Genomic DNA, 23,703 nt, shown 5'->3' on the forward strand with positions numbered 1-23,703 from the left:
ACTTGGTAGATATTAGCCGCCTCTCCGTTGTAGGTGCTGAGGACGGTCGAGAAGATGCCAATGTTGCTGACGATACTCTCGTAGCCGGCAAAGACAGATGTCCAGAAAGCCTGCTCGGGCTGCAAGACATCGTCGCCGCGACTGCGGATAAATACGTTAACGTACTGGGTAGAGTTGACCATGATACAGGGAAACGCACTCTGGTCTGGACCGATGTTTTCTTCAGTCCGCTCTTATCCGTATCGAAGTCCTTAGTGTGATTTTTTTCGAGCCGAAAATGCAGCAATCGATATGCTAGCCCCCGAACAACGCGACTTCCTGTGCAAGCCTCTGATTTCCAAGATCACTTCTCGGATCTACATGGGGAACCTGGGAGGTGCCAGAGATTTCGAAGGCTTACTAAAAAGGGGTATTACGACGATCGTTAACTGCACCAAGAGTGAAAAGAACATGTTCTTCCCGGGAGCGTTCGACTACATACACATACCCGTAGGCGACAGCCAGCGGCGCGTCGACCAGGACATCATGAAGTATGGCGTCTACGAGCTGATTCAGTACTTTTGCGAGAACCCAAAGTCTGTATTATTTGTTCACTGTGCCGAAGGGATCAGTCGCTCCGCCACAGTCGTGCTGATGCTGCTCGCAGAATTCTATGTCTGCGGGCGAATGGATGCACTGCGTTTCCTTCAAAGCAAGCGATCATGTGTGTTCTTCAACGCCACACAATTCAATTTCCTCCCCGTGATCAACTCACCGGATTTCCCGGTCTTCAACAAGCGGTGCCTCAAGGCCAATGAGCCACTGACACCTTACTGATCAGCCGAGAACCATCGTTGGTTGGAGACTCGGGAGCGATCGGATTCCTCGAAATACAGTCAAACCAGAAAGAAACGGGACAGTCACTTCCTGGCATCAGCGACACAGGTCTGCTGATCCGTAGACCCCAGTGGGCAGGTCGTGCGATTGTTTCCCGTCCTGGTTGGCAATCTCTTTGTTTTGGGTGGGTCCGGAAGCACAGTCTTGAATACACTCGGCCGATCTCCTGTGGCGATGTTCGACTGGCATACCGAGATCATGTTCCTGGCTGCATTGATGTCTCGATCCCACAGCGTATGGCAGCTTGTACAGCTCCGTACAAAGTGTGGTTTCTCGATATCAAGATGCTCGACCTTCTCGAGTCGCTTGGCTTCCCGACAATGTGAGCACACCTGGGATGTGTTGAACTCATTCACCGAGCACACATGGATCTTGGAGACGGCTCGGTCTGGTGGGCGTCTCTGGTGGTGGTGGAACTGCTCAAAGTACTTGGCAAACCTGAGTCTCCTGGGACTGGAGGCATATCCCTTCCCCTGTTTCCAGGATGCATTCCCAAAGGCAATCACCACTTCGGTCTCCCTTGCTGCCTGGTCAATGACTTGCTTGCACATCTCGTGGACGGTGCGCTGTCGCTTGCTGTGGAGATCGAGTCGCTTGAATCGCCGCCGCCGGGTCAGGCTGAAGTACAGCTGTTTGTCCAGCATGTCTCCATCGAACACATGGCGAATGTATCGCAGGAAGGAAGCCAACCCAGGGATCTTGGGACTTGGTGTGGTGCTCATCCATTCCTGCAGACCAAGGGCCTTGTGGGTGCTCTGGATCCACTTGGTCGCCTGACTGGTGCCAGTTCGATGCTGGTACTCCTTGTTGGAGAACGACACGATCTTCTCGTTGGCACGCTGTGCCTTGGTCACCTTGACACCGTCTTGCTCCTGGATGGATGGTTGACCGGGTGCTCGATTGACAGCGGTGAAGATCGATCCCACTCCAGGGTCGATCCCGATCCATGTGGTCCGAGAGTCGTCGATGGGACCGACCCCGGACTGGATCTTCTGCTCGGGAGTGAGTGTGTTCACCTTGGTCTTGGGTACCGGCTTGGCATCGGGGCCCTTCTTCTCCAGGATCTTATATCTGAGTGTGGTGATCGAGCACCCGACCCCATCGGTGCTGATCTCGCAACCAAAGAGCTGCTTCCCCTCTTTCCTGACACCAAAGAGTCTCGATTCCAGCTTGAAGTTGTTTCGCCAGAAGATCTCTTGTTTTGTGGTGCCATTGACCTTGGTCTTCAGGTCGTCCCACTTGAGCCCAGTGCCAGTCTGAGATCCAAGAATTTGATACATAGCTTTGGTATCGAGCTTGACATACTTTGCTCTGGCATCGCAGAGCGGGACCAAGGTGCACTGTGCTCGAGGGATGTTGAGGCGCTTCTTGGTCTGGGCAAGCCGGTCGGTGAGGCGCTTGATCCGCTTCATGTTCACAGCGATCTTCTTGTCCACCTCCTCGTGCTGGGTATGGAGTGCGTTGTATTGATCCGACTGCCTACGTTCGATAGCGCGACACATCTCCTCATTCAGTCGTCCACGATCTTCTTTCAGATCTTCGGTTCCCCTCACGAGCCTGGGGATGATTCTGTTTCGAATGGTCGCCACGAACAGTGTCTCCTTTCGGTGGGTCAGGCGAGAGACTTCACTGGCCAATACTGGTACGACTTTGTACAGGCTCTGGTGGCTTGTGTAGCGAAAGCTGTAGAGCTGCTCGGCATGGTGTGTGAAGGATTTCCTCAGATCAACGAGGAGTGTATCGGAGAGGGGATTCTCCATCAGCTTCATGCACTCGTCAACGTGTGTATGCCTTTTCACACCCTTGGGGGCAACCAGTACCAGATTGCAGAATCGACGGAGGAGAGACCAATACCGATCGAGAATGTGTGTCTCGCAGTTGACTGCATAGGTTTTGATGGCCAGATCTATGACTTGGGACCCAGTACCCTTTGGAAGGGATACTGGAGGTAGGACACACGAATCGCTCCATGTACTTCGATACAGTTCATATGTGTCGAGGAGATGCCTGTCATCTTCTGGGGTGTTCGTCCTGGCACCCACTGTTCCTCTCTGCACCATGTTGAAGCACTTTCGAACGAACGAAGGATCGCTCGACGACACAGTGGGGATGGTGATGCCCTCCTCCAAGCATCGCCTGAGATGCAGCTCCAGGAGCCGAGATGCTTCGTACTGCACGTGTGTCATGGCCCGGACAGTCTCCTCGATCTTGTCGTGCAAGGCGCCGTTCTTGATGATGGCGTCAAGAGTGCACTTGATGATCGAGTACTCGGCCTTGGCATACTCGTTTGGTTCACAGGCAGGCTCAGTAGAGCTCCAGAGAGGTTTGTTCGCTGAACATTTGGAGCTGTTGCTTCTCCCATGACCCTCCTGTTTGCAGGTCGGGCAGATCAGGACCTTGGGTGCAGGCATCTCGACCACGAGGGCCGGAACAGCGATGTCTTCACTGGACTCGTCTGGAGGGGGTGCTTGGCAAACGGCCCCAAAGACAGACGCTGAGTCAGAAGGGGGGGCCAACTCGGTTCGGGCCTTGCACTTCTTGGTGAAGGGCTTGACATGGTTGGTCAGACCACAGGCACGACACGATTTGATGACTAGTTTCTTGGCAGCATGTTCGTCGCGGGGCTGCCCAGGATCTGGATTTGGGTCGGGAGGAGATTTTTTCTTGCGGGGAGGCATCTGTCGCGATTTCGACACCCCGTTGATTCTACCCATAGGCAAGAAAAAACCAAGGGTGAATTTGACGCACTTTTTCGATGGTATGATTCACGCCCAGAAACGCATCGCGCGCTCAATCAGCCGTGGGAAGACATCTGGAAGCACCCTCCGCACGGCGGACTCGAACAGGGTCACCATCCCGATCCTGAACCCCTCGGAGGCATTCAGCGTTGCTGCCTTCCTGTACTGATGCTTCACAATCCCAAAGAAGTTCTCGATGGGATTGAAGTCGGGCGAGGCAGGTGGGGTGAAGATCACTGACCATCCTCGGCGCTCGATGCAGTCCAGGACAGCCCTTGTCTTGTGCATGCTGACATTGTCCATCACAATCACAGAGTCGTCTGGGAAGCTCGCTCGCTCAAAGAACTCGACCATCGAGTGTGTCTTGAATGATGTGGGGATGTACATGCGATGCAGCACACCAGAGTGGTTGATGGCAAATGCAGCCGAGACAGACTTGTGCTTCATGTGATTGCGCTGGCGAAGCGGAGCACCCTTCGGTGAGTATCCGTAGAGAGGGAAAATGGATCTCCTGATCCCTGTCTCGTCGACAAAAACCAATCGTCGTGGGTCGATGGAGCGGACCTGGTCCCTGAACTGTGCCACTCGCTCATCCAGTCGCTTGGACTTGTAGAGGTGTGTTGCCCTCTTGTGTGAGAGACCTGCTCGCTGGATGGCAGTGTGGCAGAGTGAGAGTGATACTTTCCTCTGGAGGATGGACTCGAGCTTGCATCGCAACACAGGACCAGTCTGGAACGGGTCCTGTTCAATCAGGGTGCGAATGACTGGACATGCCTGCTCGAAGAAAGTGGATCTGCGAGCTGGGACCCGGGATGGGTCATCCAGCTTGCATCCTCGGTGCCATCGATGGATGGTGCTCTTGGATACACTGAATATGGAGGCGACCTTACGCAGGCTATGGATGAGATCGTAGCATCGCAATGCGGCGGTGCGAAAGTCGGATGTGTGGCGAATGGTCATGGTCAGCGCGCGATGGTTTTGGGTAACAAAATATTCGATCAATGGTCAAAATCCCGGGTGTCCCGTTTTTTATTGGATTGGCTGTAGTGTCCACTGGGGAATTGCTTCTGCTGCACAGCATGGGTATCATTGTACTGCTGCTGACCCTGTTGGATCTGGCTGTGGCGTTGTGAGTTGTGCTTCTGGGCGTGGAGGGCACCGGGAGGGAAGTAGTACTTGAAAACTTTGTCGTGTGTTCGGTATGGATGGCTGGGTTGGTGCTGACTGCGCTGCATCTGGGCATTGGCCTGCACACCGTCCTTGACGTGTGACGTCCAGGACTTGTACGGCCCCAGGGTCGATGCGATGCTCTGGAGGGCCTGCTTGTACTGCTCGTTGCTGTGGGCACCGGTCATGGAATAGAGGGCGCTGTCAATCTCACAAGCGGGTTCGTAGTTGGTCAACCAGCGGCCATCGCGGTAAATGGGGAGATGCGGAGTGGCGCTCATGATTAAGGCGGGGTCGGTTTGTGTTTGGCTTTGGACGAGATTTTTTTTGCGTACCACAGCGCTTGCAGATAAGCATCGGCGAGATCGTCCTTCTTGGCTGTGTTCTGGAAGGACCACAGCCACTTTTCATCCTCCTGGGTTTCTTCCAGAGCCTTGAGGGCCTGCTGGACGGCACACGCCTTGCGCTGCGAATACGTCACAAGGTCTTCCTTGGGTACACCCAGATCCTTGAATTTGCTCCTGGCGGCGGTGATGACGAGCTGTGGCTCTTTCGAGTGAGCCCCATAGCGGTGCACAAAGTAGCTCATCAGGAAATGGTTGATAGCGCAGGTCTTGTTGTTGCTGGCGGGCTGGGACTCGAGGACGATATGGGTCAGGGGAGGTGTGTCAGCGAGCTCCAGGTCCAGCAAATGTTTCAGATTCGAGCATACCCCAACGGGGTCCCAAGTGCGGCCGGAGCACACATCCAGCTTGCGCCAGCTAAAGATCTTGCGGGTCGTGGGGTGCAGCGTGCACAGTGCGAGATTGCGCAAGCCAGCGTCGATGGAGAGAATCATGTCGATCACGGGGTACAGGTACTTACAGGACCCGTGATAAAAAAGTCAATCGCCAATCCCTCCATCATTCACTGGACTCGCTGTCGTCCTTGATTCCGGCGGCCTCACGAGCGCGGATGCGGGTCGTCGATCGCGCCTTCTTGACAATGTAATCGTCTTCCTTCCAGTCACTGGTGAGAGGATAGGCATCGCCGTTGATGACGATCAAAGGGGGGTCGATATCGTCAAACATCACCTGCAGAGCCTGCTCCATGTGCAACGGGTCATGCTCCAGGTTCACCACCCTATACGGGATCTCATTGTGATGCAGCCACTGGCGAGCCTCGTCGGCCTCAAAGTCATGCACATGTGCAAACAGAACCACCTTCATTTTGCTGGTCAGCTTGTCAAAGGCCTTCTCGGCGACCTTCATCACGGTGTCGTAATCCTTGGTGCCCTCGACGACTCGGCGGAGCCGGTGGTTGCTGTTGTCAGAGATGGCACCACCCGAGCTCGCGGCGGCACTGGTCTTTTTGGTGAGCTTGGAGACAGAGAGCCGATTCCCGCCGCTGACGTGATCCGTGACGATCGAGGGACGGACGACGCAGATCTCCTCTCCATCGGCAATGTCCTTTGTGGCGTAGAGGATGCACGCGGTCGAGTAAGATGACACGGTGTACTCGGCATTGGCCTTGCTGGTGCTGTCGGTGAGCCTGGGCAAGAAATCGACAGAGAAGTTGTCATGGTCGTGGGTGTAAGTCCATTCGCCCCGGTAAGGGCAATCGAACGAGTGACCAAGTCTCTGCATCAGGGCCGCACCATCGGCGGTCAAAATGTACTCACCCTTCTTGAAGACCCGTTTCGTGTCCTTGTCGCTCTCGGTAGCGGCGGCGTAGAGACGCATGGAGTCGGGGGATTTGCCATCTGCGCGCAAATGCAAAACGCTCTTCAGATGATCGCTGCAAAAGGACGCCCCGTGAATCGCATCTTCGTCACAGAAGGTACCGTCCTCGAAGAGGATCTGACATGCGTAGTCGGGCCATCCGTCCTCATTCGTTGAAGCCCCACCCGGGCGGCGTTTGGAGGATGAATGTCTCTTGGGCATGATCGCTGCTCGGCACTGTGCTGAAGTATTTGATGGAAAAAAAATCGGAAAAGTGCGGGATGGCATCATCAGCAAGCCTCGAGAGACTCGGGGCAAGTCGCCCCAGCCAGCAGAGCCCCATGGAAGGTGTGTCGAGAGCAGATCACTCACACCCAGCGACGAGTCTGCGGAATATGAGGCAGCCAGTGCAATGCCAGCCAGTACGTGTACAACCCGCTCCATACCTGATGCACAGCTGATCCACTCTAATACACAGCACCGACACAACCACACCCTCACTCGATAACATCACTTCTTGAGAACAAATGAAGACACAAATACCACTCACTCCATGCAGAATTCTAATGCACAACCCCGACACACCCACTCCATGAATCTGGAAATCTAATGCACGAGAGCGTACAACTCACGAATCATGGAGTGGTAGAAATGACCGGTTGAGGTCGGTGGAAACGGGTGAGGACATCCCGATGGAGTGGGGTGTTTGCTGGGCGAAGAACTTTTCCTCTCCATGATCTCAGTGTGGCCATTTTTCTCGGTGGAAACGGGTGAGAGGGTGGTGAACGATGGAGTGCCGGTCGTTCCCCGGACCTTTGTCCCAACAAAACGCAAATGCAAATTTTTCAATTTTTTCAAATTCACTTTTTTTTTCAAAATGGTCTGAAATCTTGAATTTGTTAGTGTTCTCACCCGTTTTCACCGATACCCTCTCCATGAAAAAAAGGGGGGCTTCCCGTCTCCACCGAGACATTTTGGCACTCGACGAGATCACTCCATACATTCATGAAATCAAAAGAACTGAATATACATTTCCTCTCCATAACCAAACAAAAATATCATCATGGTGTGGGGCATGTGTGCCGTGGCAATGAGTGATGGAGTGGTGTCATGGAGGGGGCACGGTGACCGGTGGAGACCGGTAGTGGCACTTGCGCACTCCATATTCCAATGGACACCCCACAGGATGGCATCACCCCACGACTCTCACTTTCTCTTGGTTGTCTTTGGCTTCGACTTTGGCTGTGTCTTTGGTACTCTCACGCTCTTCGCGACCTCGTGCAAGTGACCCCAGGTTCCGGGGAATGGTGGGTTGTACTGAGGCAGGAGCTTCATGGTCGCTCGCTGCACACCCATTGCGCAGCAGCCTGCATCGGTGGAGAAAGCCCTGGGGGTTTTCGTGATGACTCTCAAACGTCTGATGAGCATCCCGAGCAGCGCCATCCCCCAATCGCTGCTGTCGACACTCTCCCCGATGTCGTCGGGCAGGTAGATCTGGTTGGTGCCAGGCTCTGCCACCTGCATTTCCGGGACGACCACACGATCCAAATGAATGACAGCGACCCTTCGATACGCCGTGACCATGTCGCCAGTGACATCAATGGTCAATGGGCCATCACCGTCGACGGACACAATGGTCTTGTACTTTTCCATGCGCATCTCGACAATGGGCCTTAGGGGTTCGCGTCGACAAATGCGATCGCACGTGGCCAGCTTGAGAAGGGTACCCTCTCCGATCGTCCATTTGCTCTTGAAGCCCACGCCGATGGCCAGTGCGGCGTGTGATTTCGCAATCCCATTGAAGAGTGGGGTGACGTCCTCGCTTCCGGTCTGCTTCGTGTGGCGCAGCAGCTCACCCGGGAAGGACATCGCCATGTCCCCCAGTGCGTTCTTGATGAGACGCAAGAGCAGGTGCTTGCCGCTGGTCTTTTCGTGGCCGGCGATGAAGAGAACGAACTTGTCTGGCTTGTCGATGAAATTGATGCACAGGGAGAGGAAATCGAGAAGGTACTCCACCGTCTCGGTGTCGTTGTTCATGATGGTCGAGAGGAACTCCATCACATCGAGATCGGTGCGACTGGAGAGCACGAGGTCGTGGGAAAAGTCGTATGGCAACGTGACACAAAAGCCATCACTGGGCTTTGGATATCTGGACACCAAGTTGGTGAGATCCAGTGTCGCTTTGTTTTTGAAGAGTGCCACCGTCGACGCACGCTCGTGGTGTTTGTCGAACCAGTCAGCGACGTCGGTGTCGTGCATGCAGCCCTTCAGCCATGTAACACAGTGTCCAGCCAGAGCGTGCACCGATTCGATGGATTTGGAGGTGGCCTTGCATGCATCGGGTGCATGAGCCAGGGTACCCAGGCGACGGCGGTACTGCTCCAGGAGCAAGCGAGCGAAACGCTGGAAGCCCCCCTTTGGATCGGTAAGGAGTGCCACGAACGCCTCTTTGTGTGGAGCCTTCTTCCAGAGACCATCGCAAAAGTACCAGAGCTTTCCATCGCGCTGGTCACGGTGGGGCTCGTAGATCACAGGCTCCGACTCGATCTTCATGAGCATACGCGGAATCGAAAGGGGGTCGTAGCCCAACACGACGGACTTGATCATGTCGTTCACGTTGGGGGTGGGGTGGACAACGACACCATCAGCAAGCACAATATGCAAGTCGATCGTTGTGTGCATGATGAGAACACTGAGACAGGGCCGAGACAAAAAACCAGGCGGATCCAGCGCACATGCTCGGCATGGAGTGTGCAAGTGCCACTACCGGTCTCCACCGAGAATCCCGGCCTCACCATGCCACCACTCCATCACTCATTGCCACGGCACACATGCCCCACTCCATGATGATATTTTTGTTTGGTTATGGAGAGGAAATGTATATTCAGTTCTTTTGATTTCATGAATGTATGGAGTGATCTCGTCGAGTGCCAAAATGTCTCGGTGGAGACGGGAAGCCCCCCTTTTTTTCATGGAGAGGGTATCGGTGAAAACGGGTGAGAACACTAACAAATTCAAGATTTCAGACCATTTTGAAAAAAAAAGTGAATTTGAAAAAATTGAAAAATTTGCATTTGCGTTTTGTTGGGACAAAGGTCCGGGGAACGACCGGCACTCCATCGTTCACCACCCTCTCACCCGTTTCCACCGAGAAAAATGGCCACACTGAGATCATGGAGAGGAAAAGTTCTTCGCCCAGCAAACACCCCACTCCATCGGGATTTCCTCACCCGTTTCCACCGATGTGTGCATGGGGTGCACATCTCACTCCATCGGAATATCGGCCTGTTGATCCACCTTGCGAGGAACGAGTCCTTCGATGTACGCCTTGGTTTTGGACTTGGCATTGAACTTGTCGAAAGGGCGGAAGAAGGTAGACGTGCTGAAGAAGGGTGCACATATCTTCCCCAATTCCTTGTGCTCTGCAATCGATTGCGATCTGGATGCGAGATTGTCGATGTGCTTCAGTGCAATCTTGTCAGCGACCTTGGGATAGAGCTCGGCGAACTTTGAGTGAACCCATGCAACGAAGTGGCGATACAGAATGGTTTTTTCGATCATGCCCTTTCTTCCCGTGATGTCGATTTCGTACTGGCTCTCCAGGAACACCTTGACGATATCCAGGCTCTGGGTGTAGTGCTCGGTGGCCAATGTGATGGCGAGAGGCCATGAAGAAGGGCTCGAGAGCTTGTTGCGTGGGTCGGACGCCTTGGGGAATCGTTCGATGAGGAGGCCGAGGAGTGCGTAGCGCCAGGCAGTGGAGTTGACTTTGTTGACGATCTCGGGGTCCACCGGGAGTTCAAATGGGAAGATTTGATCGACCTCTGGATTCTTCTTGACGATCTTCATGGGGAACTCAACGACGACGATACGACGCAGTGTACCGTGAGCACCGCCACCGCTCCTGGTTGCCCCAGAGATCTGAGGGAAGCTATTGAGAGAGATGATGGCTTTGAAGCGAGGCACCCATGATGCTGAGTGATGATACATTTCTCGAATCTGGAGGACGTCATTGCTGGTGATTTGCTTCAGGACCTTCTCTTGCAGCGTCTCGCCGTCCTGGATCTCGTTGGCGATTGCACAGCGAGCCCTCAGCAGCCCAATGAACTGGTGTGTCACTTCGTTGGTGCTCTTGGGCTTCTCGGTCAGGATGTCTGCATTGAATGCGCAGCAGAACTCGCGGCCAAAGGTATTCTGAAGCAGCTCCAGGAGCAGACTCTTGCCATTCTCTCCATCACCAATGACAAACAGAGCCATCTCTCCGTTTTTGGCGCAGGACAGGCAAAGCGAGAAGTAGAGCAGGAGATACTCGACGACATCAGCATCCTGGTTTTGCAGGTCAAGGAGGTATTTGTACACTTCCTGTTTCTTCTCTGCATTGTGGATAGCGGCTGCGTTGTATGGAAGCTTGAGACTGGTGGAGAACATGTCGTGCTTGGTAGCCTTGTGAGTAGCACCGCTGATCAGGTCGAGGATCGTGCCATCCTCGAAGAGTACAGTGGTAGTGGAGTGATCGAGCTTGTCCCAGAATTCATCGAACTTTTGACTGAAGAGGCTGGCGATCATGCGCTGGAGCGGGGTGTTTTGCACACCGTCCCCCACTTTGTTGATGTACTTTTGGAGCTTTGTGGCCATAAACGGGGCGTGCTCCAGGTGGGGGGAATTCTCGTAAAAGTCAATGGCCCTCATGAAGGCCTTATTGAAGACGCTATTCCTGTCGGGCGTGACATTGAGGATGAAGATCTCGATCGTGTTGGAGCGCCATTTGGGAAAGGCGAACGTGAAGGCCTCTGGGCTCTTGCAATCGCGAACGTAGATGTCGTCGCTCATGATCGAGTACAAGAACTCGGCCACGTACTTTGGCTTGCATCCCAGGGCCTGGATGAAGGCAGCGTTGATATTCGCGTCGGTGAACACGACAAGATCGTCACTGAGATATCGCTCACCAATTCTGAGGTCGATACCATCGTCGTCGGCAGGCGAAGTGATGGTGATGTTGTTGAAGTTGACCAACCCGTTGTTCTGGAGCTGAAGGCTGAACCCCATCCCGGCAAAGGCGGTGCGGTCGGGGAACCTCTGGCGGACTTTGTCGAGAGCAGCCCCGAGCATCATGTTCTTGCTCTGAGCCACGATAGGGTAGGGAGGATTGAATTTCTGGCAAGTCTCGCATTGTTCACGGATGAGGGCGAGCGCATATACACCCGAGATTCCACCACCCTCGATATCAGCCCGGGTGGTACCACCGCAGTGACGACAGGAGGACGAAATATCAGCGTGGGCACCGGAAGGCGAGAGACGGGGGTTGTGAATGGTCTCGCGGGGCTTGCCAAAGTTCTCGTCGATCAGGGTGATGATTTCTTCAGCGATCACCTCATGAGATGCGACTCTCTGCACGATTCCAGAGAGCTGGTCGTCTTCGTTGATGGATGCCCGGATCCAGGCATCAACGGTGGTTCTGTGTTCGGGTTTGAGAGCGACTGCGACGGGGGAGTGGCATGCAGCGACACCATCCCCATCATCGAAAGAACGAATGGTGACGGATCCATCCGAGTACTTGACCCCGGCAACTTTGGGGGAGGCAAAGGGCTCGCGGCAATCCTGGTCGGGGCATGCACCAAAGGATGCATTGAAAAGCAGAGATGAGTGCTGGAAGCGAATGTCGCGGATGGTTTGGAAATGGGCACCGACGAATCCCTGGAAGATGGGCTTGAGTTTGTCGCCTGCTGCGGTCAGCAACGAATGATCAATGACAACGACATCCTCCATATACACAGGAACCGAGGACGATGTCTGAAGGGGGGCGACGACTTTTTTTGCCAGAGTCGAAGTCTCGGATGCGGTGGCTGCACTGAACTTGCGCTTCAGATTCTTCTGGCTCAGCTGTGATTTCAAAAAATCACGAAGCACCTTGGGGACCTTGGTGAGCTTGACGGGCTTGTAGCGCTTCCCCTTGCACGAGTCGACATCCCAGCACATGCGAGCAGCACCCTCGGCATCGAAGCGGATGTACTGCGTGTTACTGGAGCGCTTGTGCTGATCGAGCTTGAAGAAGCAGAGGCGATGAGAAAGGGGGATATACAGGAAGGGGTTGACCGGGTTGCGGTAGATCTTGGCCGCATCGACTCTGATCTGGTCGCGCTCCTGCACATCAAAGTTGTCGAAGACGAACTCGACCAGATCGCCGTGAAGGTCGGCTGGGATATCGACGGGTGCGCTGGATGCGCAGTCGCCGTCGACACTGATATCATCGCCGTCACCAGCGAGATCGACAGGGACAGAGTCGCTGCCATCGGTTCCGAGACGGATGGAGAATGCGTTGAGGTCGGCAACGGTGAAGGCGGCACCGGGACGTCTGACCCATTGGTGATCAGCGTAGTCCCATTGGGCAATGTGGTAATGCTCGTTGAAGCTGGTGTCGGACTCCTTGCGCTGCTTCCAGGAATGCAACATACGCAGACCCGAACGATAGACGCTCGAGTCAAAGAAGGTGTCGGGGACAGAGGAAGGAGCACCAGCCTTGAGGCGATCGATCACGTGCTTGGCATTGTCGGGAGTGATCTGCAGATTGGGCCAATGGAAATGGCAGCCCGCGATCTTCGAGCCATCGTGGGTGGTGCGCATGGTGACGATGGGGGCGTCGTTGATGGTGCTGCTGACATGGTCATACATGGCCTTGTAGAGACCATGGGCACCATCGGCATGCTGGGATGCAAGCTGGCTGCCATCGAGATCCATGAAGAAATTGAAGAGAGCGCTGGTGCGCTCGATCATGGAGACACGGTAGCCCTGCAAGTACTTGGCGAGGTACTGGCGATGGAAGCGGTCGAGACCGGGCTCGGGAATGTGGTGGGTCAGCCTGCCAGGAATGAAGGGTGCCCCATGGGTCTGGGGGAGCTCGCTGTTGCTGCGTTTGTACTCGGGAAAGTTGAAGGTGTCGCCGGGACGGGCAAACTCGACAAACTCGAGGTCCGTTGCGCTCCTCGATCGAGTGGACGACCCAAGGGCGATCGGGAACTCGCCATCGAGATCGGCCTGGAGCGGGACACACACGCGGACGACAAAGTGATCGGAGAGGCGCTGAGCGAACTTGGCCAGATCAGTGGTGCTCACACAGGCAGAGCGAACGATCACAAGACCGGAGACATCGAGATGCTCGACTTGGTGGAACGGAAAGAGCTGCTGGACCGCATCGACACCGGCGGAATCGAAGGTCTGGAAGACGGGACGAACGGTCTGGCTGAGAGGGGCTGGCATTGGTTCGGGTGCACTGCGGGATGCGAGGGCAAGGGAATGCCTGAGGGAACTGGGGATGTGCAAGACTTTTGTGTGGCCCCGGACAGCGCAGTAGTGGAGTATGCCGCCAAATCGTCCCTGTCGTCCAGGGACTTGGTTCCCTGGTGTGGCGAAGCAGCGCTGCAATCGCACCATGCCCGAGGCTGTGTGTGGCAGTGTATGTGGCCCGGGTGTAGAATGTGAGTCGCTTGTGTTGAGCATCAGTGTGAGTGGACATGCCTGCGATTTCGCAGTAACGGTTTTGAAACCATGGAGATCATCCCCCCGTCCTGGTCGCCAAACACCACCATGACCCATGTCCATTGTCGACGAGTGGCGCAGCGCGAATGTATTCATGACTGTGTCGACAAACAAAACAATACACCACTCATTCAGCCACGCTCAGCCTTGACCTTGGTGCCCTTGGAGGCCTTGGGTGCGGGAGTGAAGGAGTGACGCTCTCTGGGGGAGCGTTCACTCATGACGCCAGCAATGATCTTTGGGGTGCAGAGAAGCCAGTTGAGAACATTGACGCGATTGAGAGCGAGAAAGACAGGACTGGGTGCTGCGGGTCCGAGGCTCACCTTGCTGACGGCATCCGTATCGATGGCCTCGCCTCTGTCCGAGACAGACATGAGTGCACTCACGATCCTGGCGAGTTCCTCGGCCTTCTTGGCATCGGCGGCCTTCTGCTCGGGGGAGACAAAAGCAGGTTCGTCGTGATCCTCGGCATCCCAAAAGGCCTCGGGGGCGCGGGTAGTGCGCTTCATATGGGTGCGACGAGGAGTCGATGGTCCGGGCTCGTTGTCCGAGTCGGACTCGTCGAATGCGGCGGGCTTGCGATCCACCTGCATCACCTCCAGATAGGAGCGCGTGGGATACCGGTCGTGCCACTCACAAACATTGCGACCATGAAGCGACTTGCACGAACAGCGGATCTTCAAGTCGGACTTCTTGGTCATGTGGGTGCAGCGACCCACATAGTCCGCTTCGGGGAAGCGGCGGTGATGGAAGCACCCGTCAAAGCCCTCCATGCAGGACTTGGAGCACTGCAGAGTGTAACCCGACATGCCGGTGGCATAGGGGCATCGATGGTTGTAGCCAGGCTTGGTACAATGCACGTTGCATTTGAGGCCGGTCTGGACAGCGCGGCCGGGGCAGCGAGTGCCATCTTCGAGGACTTCAGCGCAACGGAGGGAGCGCAGAGGGACAGCGGAAGAGGCGGAAGGAGTAGACATGTCTGTATCTGAATAGAAAGTGGGTGTGTCAGTGACTGGGATCATGTCAGCATCCTACAGTGTGCGTGGGAGAGCACGAACCTGGAGTAAGTCGTAGAGCGTAGTCGCTTGTAGAGAGGTAGGTCGTAGTCGAGTAGAGACTGGTGGGGATGAGAACTTCGATGCGGGAGACGATGGCCTATTTATCATCGGCCAGCCAGATACCCTCCGTGCGCCTCGGAGTATGTGGTCTCCACCCAAATCAAATCACATCAAGGAGAAAAAACCCAACGGCAAGGAAAAAAAGCAAGTACCCTCTCGAGTGGTGCATTGGACGACAAGCCAGGGACACTCGAAGGAGCCGCATGCGTCATGCGGACTACCCCAAACGGCATGGTATGTGTTTGTCGTCGCCAGAGAACAAGATCCGCAGAAAATCATGCTGCGCCGCATCCTCCCGAGTGGTGTGATGGGAGACAAGAACGGGACACTCGAAGGAGTCGCATGCATCATGCTGACCACACCAAACGGATCAAATGAAGGTGATTGGCATTCAGGATGTCAAAGCCTATCTTTTTTTCGCATCATACGATCCTCGCTGGGGCGCCCATCAAGGAGAATGCCTTGCTATCGATTTTGAAACAAACCCCAGCCAATCGACATGTCCCATGCGCACGCAGGCAGCGGACGCACCCCCCGATGATAAAAGGACACCCGTTCCCTCCGTCTCCGACGCAACCGCACCTCACCGCACCCACCCTCTCCAGTGCTTTCCTACGACTTACACACTACACTCTACTTTTACTACACTCTACATTCACCATGAAGCGCACCAGTACATCCCCCGTCGAGTCTACCATGTCTCCGTCCAAGCGCCAATGTGTCCGCGAGCACGATGATGCCCCGCCCTCTCCGGTTTTGTACCCCACGGTCAAGCCCGTCTCGGATCATGTCACCCAGGTCGCCACCATCCGCCGAGTCAATCCTATGACCCAAGCTGAAATCGTCGTGGCCAATGAAGCCTTCCTCTGGCTCCTGGACATCCCCACCATACTCCGCCTCAAGCAAACCTGCAAGACCTTTGAAGCCCTCATCCGCGGCTCCAAGTTGGTTCAATACCGCCTTTGGATCGGCTTCACCGGGTTGGAAATCTACCACAGCCACGAAGACTACCTCGTCAACAAGAATGGCTGTTTCGATGTCCAAACGACGATTTTGGACGAGGAAGTACGACGTCTCTACCAGATCTATCCGTCTCCGTCCCCGAGCTGTTTCGACGACCGATGGCTCTTGAAGATCATGGACGCACCCGAAGACACCACAACATACACAAAGGCCGAGCAAGCAACCGCCGCGACCGTTTTTGCTCGCCTGATGATGACCCGAGTCATCAATTCCAACGGTACGATCAAGCTGACTCAATCCAAAATCAAGACATACTTCGAAGCCGTCGAAAAGGCCGCCAAGCTCGGGGACGTTGTCGCGATCTACCTCTTGGGCATTGGGCATTTGAATCGGATTTGTGACATGTCGATTCACCCAAGCGATGACACTCCAGTGCGCCCCCTCCTCAAGATTGCCAGTGTCGCCGGATACCCATTCGCCACCGCTCTCCTTGCCACAACCTACAAGTCGTTTGATTGTGACAGGACGCAAATGAAGTTTTGGAGGCTGCTCTTCAACGCCCAAACGACTCAGCATCCCGCCCATTGGGCATCCGTTTGCAAGTTTCATTCGAAACACGTCACCAACCCCCCATTTCCCATCTCCATCCCCGAAGACGTCGTGGACCTGCTCGCGCGCAAGAGAGAAGCCTTGGTGGATCACCCTCAATTCAAGCCTCTCAGTGCCAAGGAAAGCAGGGATGTCTTCAAAAATGCCCGGTGCCATGATTTTTTCGAAGATGAAATTGAGTGGCGCGACGACATTGACTCTGAAGACGAACTTGTGGACGACATCAGCACCGCTTCGGATGCCGAGGATGATGTTGTTGTGCTTCCTGCTGTGTTCACTGTTCCACCCGAGCTCAATGGTGTGACGTTTGACTTGACTTCTGACTCTGACGACGACTTCACTGAATAAAGAAATGCATTGATCCATGTACACTGTGTGTTGGGACATGGATGTGCTGTGGTTTGGGTGTCCTTGTGCCGAGACGCCTTGAAGGATGGATGACAGGTCGAATCCTTGTGTGTCTCCACGTGATCAGGCTGGATCCGATTCGAACCACGATGAGACGGTTTCGCCGGATCGAACCAACCAAACCCAGGGCATCGCCACACACGCAAAAAATCAGGGCCAGAGATCAAGCACCCAAGTCAACGCGATCGACTGGAATGCCACCAAAGACGTCCTATTACTTTGACTACGAGAGCGACGATGTCGACTCATGGGAATGCCGGATGCGGTGTGAACGCTGTGTGGCCACCAAGATCGATGGTCGACGCTGCACACGCACGACCTGCATTGGGGTCAAGTATTGCTACTCCCATCTGGCGACGGTGAAAAACCTGCGCATCGACGACTCCACCATCCCAGGCGCAGGAAAGGGGCTGTTCGCATACAAGCATGTGCCCGCGAGCGTCTACGATGACGATGAGCGCGAAAGGCTCGAGAATGCAGTCCTGTTCAAGAGAGGTCAAGTGATCATCGAGTACGATGGGCAGCCCATCCCTGGCCAAGAAAGACGTTCCCGGTACGGAAACACCAACGCCCCATACCTCGTTGAACGCCGAATCGGGCTCAACGCGGGACGCTATGAAGATGGTGCATGCCGGAGAGGAGTCGGAACGCTCGCCAACCACTCGGAAGACGGCAACGATGTCAACGCAAAGCTCGCCCAGGACAGGGGAGTCGGGGTGGTGCTGAAGGCACTCCGGGACATTCATAATGGAGAAGAAATCTTTATTGACTATGGTGGTGCCTTTGGGCTGGACGACGAAGATGCAGTGTTTGGTACGAAACGCAAGACCAACACACGCGAGCGAATCGCACGAAGCAGGACATGAAGGGCCTGGCACTCAGTCCTTGGAGATCCAGGCGGGCATCTCCCTGCCAGGAGCAAGGTAACGCAACATGAGTGCAATCACAGCTTGGTCGAACCCACCATCTTCCACACATGCCATGGTCACTGGATCGACAGTGATGTTTTGTGCCAGATTGATCACGATGCTCTCCTTGGCGCAGACCTCATCCCCCACGAGGCGAAACGAGCCGGGCCACGAGTCGACACTGACGATCGTCTTGATTCGCCCCATGTCGAAAGGCACATCCCCCATGGCTCGGTGGTCGAGTTGGATTGAGGTGACCGATGTGAGAGTGGGGATGTGGCTGGTCTTGACGATGAATTGCGAGCTCTTGAGTCCTTCGCCCAGAATGCAGGTGGCACCAGCGTCCAGGGCCTCGGTCACAAGCTCCTTGACATGGGCACCGCTGGGAGGGTTGATCCGCGAGACCAGCCTATTGCCTGGGACGCTCAGGATGCGCGAGCCCAATGCATGCTGGATCAGACGCAGGAGCAGGCGCTTGCCATGATTTTGGTCGTTCCCCACCAAGAAGAGAGCTGACTCGGACGTACGAGATTTGGCGGTGAGGCATGTTGCCAGGAAACGCAAGAGCAGGTGGTACTCTCTATCACTGCTCTTGCCCAGCATCGAGCGAATTATCTCCTCCAGCTTGTAGACTTTGCCATCGACGCCACAATAAAAGTCGTCAACCACGTACGAGACTGGAAGCGAGTGGGTGAAGCAGTCACCAGCATTGACCCGACGAGCCTTGAGGCCAGGCAGCTCCAGCACAATCCCATTGGCGAAGAGGATGGTGTTGGTCGATGCATTGGCGTGGGTGATGGCAAAGGTCTCGATGTTGTACTTTTCGTGCTGGAACGCCAGGGCGAATCTGTACCTGTCTTTGATGATGTCTGGGATGCTTCCCAGAGTGTGCTTGATCTCCTTGACCACTTCCTTGGCATGTTTGAGCTTGTTCGAGCTGGCATACCTTGCTCGAACCACTTCGACCCACCCCTGGAAGGCGCCCTGGGGATCAGTGAGAAGCTTGGTCAGGGCGTAGTCCAGATCCACATGCTTCCAGAGGAGCCCATCAAAGAACCAGATCTTGTGGGTCTTGGTTGCATGGGGCTCGGCGTGAAGAACTTGGTGTGGAACCAGGCCTCGGAGGATGTGGGTGATCGATGGAAGCGAGCCCAGGGCAGCCATCTTGATGGAGATGTTCAAGATGCTGTCATTTGGGAAGAGCACGACACCATCATCCAGAATATCGCTGCTCAGGCCCACGAACACCTCGGTCAACTCGTTGGACATTGTTGCACTCTAACTCTGGTACGCGATCTTTGTTTGGCCCATCCTGACGCAGATCGCGTTTCAGCGATGAAGCGCAAGAACAACCCACCCAAACCACCCCAACCACGCAGTACCTATGACCGGACCAGAATGCCTACGATCCAGACGACTGCGCGTCGCCCAAGATCCCAACGACGCCAGCACCTATGGCCCAGGTGGATGCGCGATTTTTGCGCTGGGGCGCGAGACCACGTGAATCATCCACGTGACCACAGATCTGGCGGCAATCGACCATTCACACCCCAGGAACGCCGTGATCACATGACCCTGCCATCCATCCCGGTCGAGGCCGGACAACGAGAGGCCAGCACGGCCATCTCGCAAACCTCCGCCCCGTCCGATGTCCAGATCTCCGCCATCCTCCGCCCTCCCTCCTCCGTCCTGCGTACTCCCTCCTCCCCGATGCCAGGATTGACTCGCCTTCCCTCAAATACGCCCGGTCCGGCAGGGCAAGAGCGTTTCCTCCTCATCTCGAAGAACGGAGCCCTCCTCCTCTGCCCAGGATGCTGACAGGTACGATGCATTCCCACCACTCCAGCCACCCCTCTGAGCCGATCGCAACTCCCCCGATCTCACCCATTTCTTTGCTTGCAGCCCGCAGCCCGGTCGACGACGATAACGACAACCCCGTTGGTTACGGTGAGTAGACGCTTGATCCCGGCACTCCATCGTCATGGAGACGTGAGGAACTTGAGGATCTGTGTGGGATTTTCGTGAGGATCTTTATGGAGTGGCCATGGAGTGCCAGGTGGGCGGTAGGAATCTCGGCGGAATGTTGGTGGCTGAATTATGGTGTGCGGCGGAATCTCCCCGGAATCTTTAATAGTGTGTTTTATATCAAATCGGAATCCTCAGGGTAAAGTCCTCCCCGGGGAGCCAAATACAAAATGACAAAATGACAAAATGACAAAACGATGTCGTGGCCAATGCGTTATGGTGGGGTTGGGTGGGTTTTGTCGTTTTGTCGTTTTGTTTTTGCCCTCCCAAGGCTCGACTTTTGGTCGATAGATTCCGATTTATTATGAAAATACACTATAAAAGATTCCTAAAAGATTCCTATTCATATATAAAAAGATTCCGAGGAGATTCCGTTCGCGTGTGTTGGAGTGCGGCCATGGTCTGGGCCATAGGTGCTGGGGGCTTGGGGAATCCCATCATAGACACCCCAAAGCACCCAGACTACACAAACAATGCATTTCAGCATTATCTCGCCTGAGTGAACAGCCTCTGCATATCATTGGTCGGCTAAGCGCGTTTGTGTCACTCGGCTGTGTGGCAGTACATGGCGTGTGTGTTGGCTTGTGGGCCGCCCACGCTCCCTATGGTGGCGATTTGCTTACTGCCGTTTGGGGTTACACAAGACACACACACGCATACACCCGATGCACCAGGCTCGTTCCAGCCGCGGGACTTGACCCGCTTCGTTGGGGTGTCGGGGTCGCGGGTGCGAACCCTATGGTCTCGCCCCCAGCGCACCATTCCGGGTACACGGGTATTATCATATCCCTTCCAGCCGTCAGCTTGACATGGCATCCCAGACCATGGCCGCCCTCCAACACACGCGAACGGAATGTCCTCGGAATCTTTTTATATATGAATAGGAATCTTTTAGGAATCTTTTATAGTGTATTTTCATAATAAATCGGAATCTATCGACCAAAAGTCGAGCCTTGGGAGGGCAAAAACAAAACGACAAAACGACAAAACCCACCCAACCCCACCATAACGCATTGGCCACGACATCGTTTTGTCATTTTGTCATTTTGTCATTTTGTATTTGGCTCCCCGGGGAGGACTTTACCCTGAGGATTCCGATTTGATATGAAACACATAATAAAAGATTCCGAAAAGATTCCTTTTCATATGAGAAAGATTCCGCCGAGATTCCTACCACACACACACACCACCAGGGCTGCCTACCTGGACACACAATGAGCCCAGTCTCGCCATACCACTGGAGGAAACCCACAAGCCTGTAGCGAACACAGAGACAACGCAAAAACCCACCCCTGTGAGGACCACGACAAGCAACGACACTGGACGACCAGGTGCTTGGCGAACAACGATAAGCTATATTACGACTTATCAGATAACAACAAGTGTTGTTCGAACTGCAGATACAAAATGGGTGCAAGAAAGGAGGGGCTTTATAGCCAAGAGGGAAACCGAAGGGCGAAAGTGGGCGAGAGGGGTGGAGCGACAAACGAGGGACGAGATGGGGGTGCGAGGGAGGCGGAGCTGCTAGAGAGAGGGGCGAAGCACAGCGCAGTCGGAGGCGAAGTAAGAGTCATCGGCGCCAGCCAATCAGGGAATACACGCCAAGACAAACAAACATGACTCACGGTGCATCACGCGCAGCAGTCCACACGTGTTCCCAACGTGCATGATCATCACATCATCCCCTCCCCAAACTACGGCCACTCCTGCGAACAATAAGTCCAGGCTTGTCGGGGTACCGGCGGTGGAAGTCGGCTATCTTGTCGGGAGCGTTAACGTAGTTGGCGGGCTCCCAGCTGCGATGATCAGTCGAGTAGCCCTTCCAATCAACGAAATAGCTCAACTTACCGCGGACCAGCTTGGAGTCGAGGATCTCCTGGACTTCATACTCCAAGTGGTCGTCGACGCGGACTGGCGGAGGAGGGTCTTGGATGCGGCCGGGGAGGGTGTTCGACTTGTGGGGCTCAAGGAGGGAGACATGGAACACCGGATGGATCTTGAGATCCTTGGGAAGGTCGAGGCGGAAGGCGAGGGAACCGATGGCTTCGACGATCTTGTAGGGTCCGATGCGCTGGTAGTCCAACTTCTTGCTTGGACGGGTGGTCTTGATGTTGCGTGTTAGGACCCAGACTTGATCGCCAGGAGCGAACTTGGGAGCGTCGGACTTGTGGGCATCCGCAAAGCGCTTGTAGTCCGCCTTGGCCTTCTCGAGGTTCTCCTTCAGCAACGCCAAGTTGTGCTGAAGGTGTTCGACTCGGTCGGTCGCGGAGGGGACATCGAGGCTGGAAGGAAGGACCGGAGACTCGAATCGAGGGTTGAAGCCGTAAGTCGCCAGGAACGGGGAGGCCTTGGTCGAGGTGTGCTCGAGGTTGTTGTATGAGAACTCGGCGAGCGGGAGCAGCATCGCCCAGTCATCCTGCTGGTACGAGGTGTAGCAGCGGAGATGCTGGTTGATGACTTGGTTGACCCGCTCAGTCTGTCCATCGGTTTGGGGGTGGAACGCCGTGGACAGACTGGTCTTGATGCCGAGTTCTGAGCACAGGGCCTGCCAGAACCGCGAGGTGAACTGGCTTCCTCGGTCCGAGACGATGTTGTCCGGGAGACCGTGGAGACGGAAGATGTTGTCGAGGAACAGCGACGCTGTTTCCTCGGCACTTGGGAGGGACCGACAGGGAAGGAAGTGGGCCATCTTGGTCAGGCTATCGACGACGACAAAGATGCAAGTCTTGCCGTTGGACTCGGGGAGGTCGGTGATAAAGTCCATCGTCACCAGAGACCAGGGTCGCGATGCCGTCGGGAGGGGCTGCAAGTATCCAAACGGCTTATGTCGAGGGACTTTCGAGCGTGCACAAGTGTCGCACGTCGAGACATAAGCCTGGACATCCTTGCGGATTGAGGGCCACCAGAACTGCCTCGAGATCAGTGCCCGAGTCCGCCGAATGCCAGGATGTCCAACAGCGACAGGATCGTGGCATGACTTGAGGACGGGGACTCGACACGACTCGGGCACAACGATCTTGTCCATGAAGGTGAGGAGACCATCCTTCAGGACATACTTGGGATCGTTGCGGAGCTGGTCCAGGGACGGGTCCTTGGGTTGCTCCTCGGCAATGAGCTTGAGCAAGTCCACAGGGCGAGTGGAACTTGCATCCGAGGAGCGACGGACGGCACAGGCGAACGACGAAGGTGGCAGCAACGGGGGAGGCTCCTTGGACACAGGTGCGGACGGAGGGACGTAGTCCGGGCGGCGGGAGAGAGCGTCGGCCTTGCCGTTCTTTGGACCGGGGAGGTACTGGATCCGGAGGTCGAACCGAGACAGGAACTGCGACCACCGGGCGTGTCGCTGGTTGAGGATGCGGGCCGACGCCAGGTATTCCAAGTTCTTGTGGTCGGTAAGGACTTGGACTGGGTGTTGGGCACCTTCGAGGTAGTGTCGCCAGACCTCGAAAGCCTCCTTGATGGCCAAGAGCTCCTTCTCATAGATGCTGTAGTTGCGTTCAGCATCCATGAGCGTGCGGGAGTGGAAGGAGCACGGGTGCAGGTGGCCATCGGAGCCGCGCTGGGACAGGACGCATCCGATCGCAAAGTCTGAGGCATCAGACTCCACGACAAAGGGCTTGGATGGGTCGGGGTGCGCAAGGACGGGCTCGGAGACGAA

The 23,703-nt window shown here is 55.3% G+C and overlaps 10 protein-coding genes across 10 annotated transcripts; 4 read left to right on the forward strand and 6 right to left on the reverse strand.

Moving 5' to 3' along the window:
* Positions 1-336: 336 nt before the first annotated feature.
* BJ171DRAFT_409716 (protein-tyrosine phosphatase-like protein) lies at positions 337-708 on the forward strand (the record flags this gene model as incomplete). Its single annotated transcript, XM_053107279.1, has 1 exon — positions 337-708. A coding segment is annotated over one exon (372 nt), but the record flags the coding sequence as incomplete, so codon positions are not given.
* A 3,904-nt stretch (positions 709-4,612) lies between these two features.
* On the reverse strand, positions 4,613-5,619 carry BJ171DRAFT_580068 (uncharacterized protein; the record flags this gene model as incomplete). Its single annotated transcript, XM_053114008.1, has 2 exons — positions 4,613-4,982; positions 5,117-5,619. The coding sequence occupies 2 exons, from the start codon at positions 5,617-5,619 to the stop codon at positions 4,613-4,615; spliced, it is 873 nt and encodes a 290-aa protein (XP_052968074.1).
* A 64-nt stretch (positions 5,620-5,683) lies between these two features.
* BJ171DRAFT_580069 (uncharacterized protein) lies at positions 5,684-6,703 on the reverse strand (the record flags this gene model as incomplete). Its single annotated transcript, XM_053114009.1, has 1 exon — positions 5,684-6,703. One exon carries the CDS (start codon positions 6,701-6,703, stop codon positions 5,684-5,686), a length of 1,020 nt encoding a protein of 339 aa, XP_052968075.1.
* A 907-nt stretch (positions 6,704-7,610) lies between these two features.
* BJ171DRAFT_612416 (uncharacterized protein) lies at positions 7,611-9,178 on the reverse strand. The gene has a single exon (XM_053115289.1). It carries the CDS (start codon positions 9,161-9,163, stop codon positions 7,688-7,690), a length of 1,476 nt encoding a protein of 491 aa, XP_052968076.1. The 5' UTR covers positions 9,164-9,178; the 3' UTR covers positions 7,611-7,687.
* A 155-nt stretch (positions 9,179-9,333) lies between these two features.
* BJ171DRAFT_498364 (uncharacterized protein) lies at positions 9,334-13,023 on the reverse strand. The gene has a single exon (XM_053110355.1). It carries the CDS (start codon positions 12,929-12,931, stop codon positions 9,746-9,748), a length of 3,186 nt encoding a protein of 1,061 aa, XP_052968077.1. The 5' UTR covers positions 12,932-13,023; the 3' UTR covers positions 9,334-9,745.
* Positions 13,024-13,583, forward strand: BJ171DRAFT_498365 (uncharacterized protein). Its single transcript, XM_053110356.1, has one exon. The coding sequence runs from the start codon at positions 13,323-13,325 to the stop codon at positions 13,545-13,547; it is 225 nt and encodes a 74-aa protein (XP_052968078.1). The 5' UTR covers positions 13,024-13,322; the 3' UTR covers positions 13,548-13,583.
* A 358-nt stretch (positions 13,584-13,941) lies between these two features.
* On the forward strand, positions 13,942-15,047 carry BJ171DRAFT_39183 (uncharacterized protein). The gene is made up of 2 exons (XM_053107162.1): positions 13,942-14,465; positions 14,617-15,047. The coding sequence occupies exons 1-2, from the start codon at positions 14,234-14,236 to the stop codon at positions 14,883-14,885; spliced, it is 501 nt and encodes a 166-aa protein (XP_052968079.1). The 5' UTR covers positions 13,942-14,233; the 3' UTR covers positions 14,886-15,047.
* Positions 15,048-15,270: 223 nt separating this feature from the next.
* Positions 15,271-17,001, reverse strand: BJ171DRAFT_498375 (uncharacterized protein; the record flags this gene model as incomplete). Its single annotated transcript, XM_053110357.1, has 2 exons — positions 15,870-17,001; positions 15,271-15,362 (listed from the first exon to the last, which is right to left on the reverse strand). Coding segments are annotated over exons 1-2 (1,013 nt in total), but the record flags the coding sequence as incomplete, so codon positions are not given.
* A 348-nt stretch (positions 17,002-17,349) lies between these two features.
* Positions 17,350-18,246, forward strand: BJ171DRAFT_498376 (uncharacterized protein). The gene has a single exon (XM_053110358.1). The coding sequence runs from the start codon at positions 17,373-17,375 to the stop codon at positions 17,976-17,978; it is 606 nt and encodes a 201-aa protein (XP_052968081.1). The 5' UTR covers positions 17,350-17,372; the 3' UTR covers positions 17,979-18,246.
* BJ171DRAFT_473545 (uncharacterized protein) lies at positions 17,991-19,289 on the reverse strand (the record flags this gene model as incomplete). The annotated part of the gene is made up of 1 exon (XM_053108708.1): positions 17,991-19,289. The coding sequence occupies one exon, from the start codon at positions 19,287-19,289 to the stop codon at positions 17,991-17,993; it is 1,299 nt and encodes a 432-aa protein (XP_052968082.1).
* Positions 19,290-23,703: the final 4,414 nt, after the last annotated feature.

Source organism: Polychytrium aggregatum, assembly GCF_025602895.1.
Source record: "Polychytrium aggregatum strain JEL109 chromosome Unknown BJ171scaffold_12, whole genome shotgun sequence".
In the NCBI taxonomy this organism is placed as follows: domain Eukaryota; kingdom Fungi; phylum Chytridiomycota; class Chytridiomycetes; order Polychytriales; genus Polychytrium; species Polychytrium aggregatum.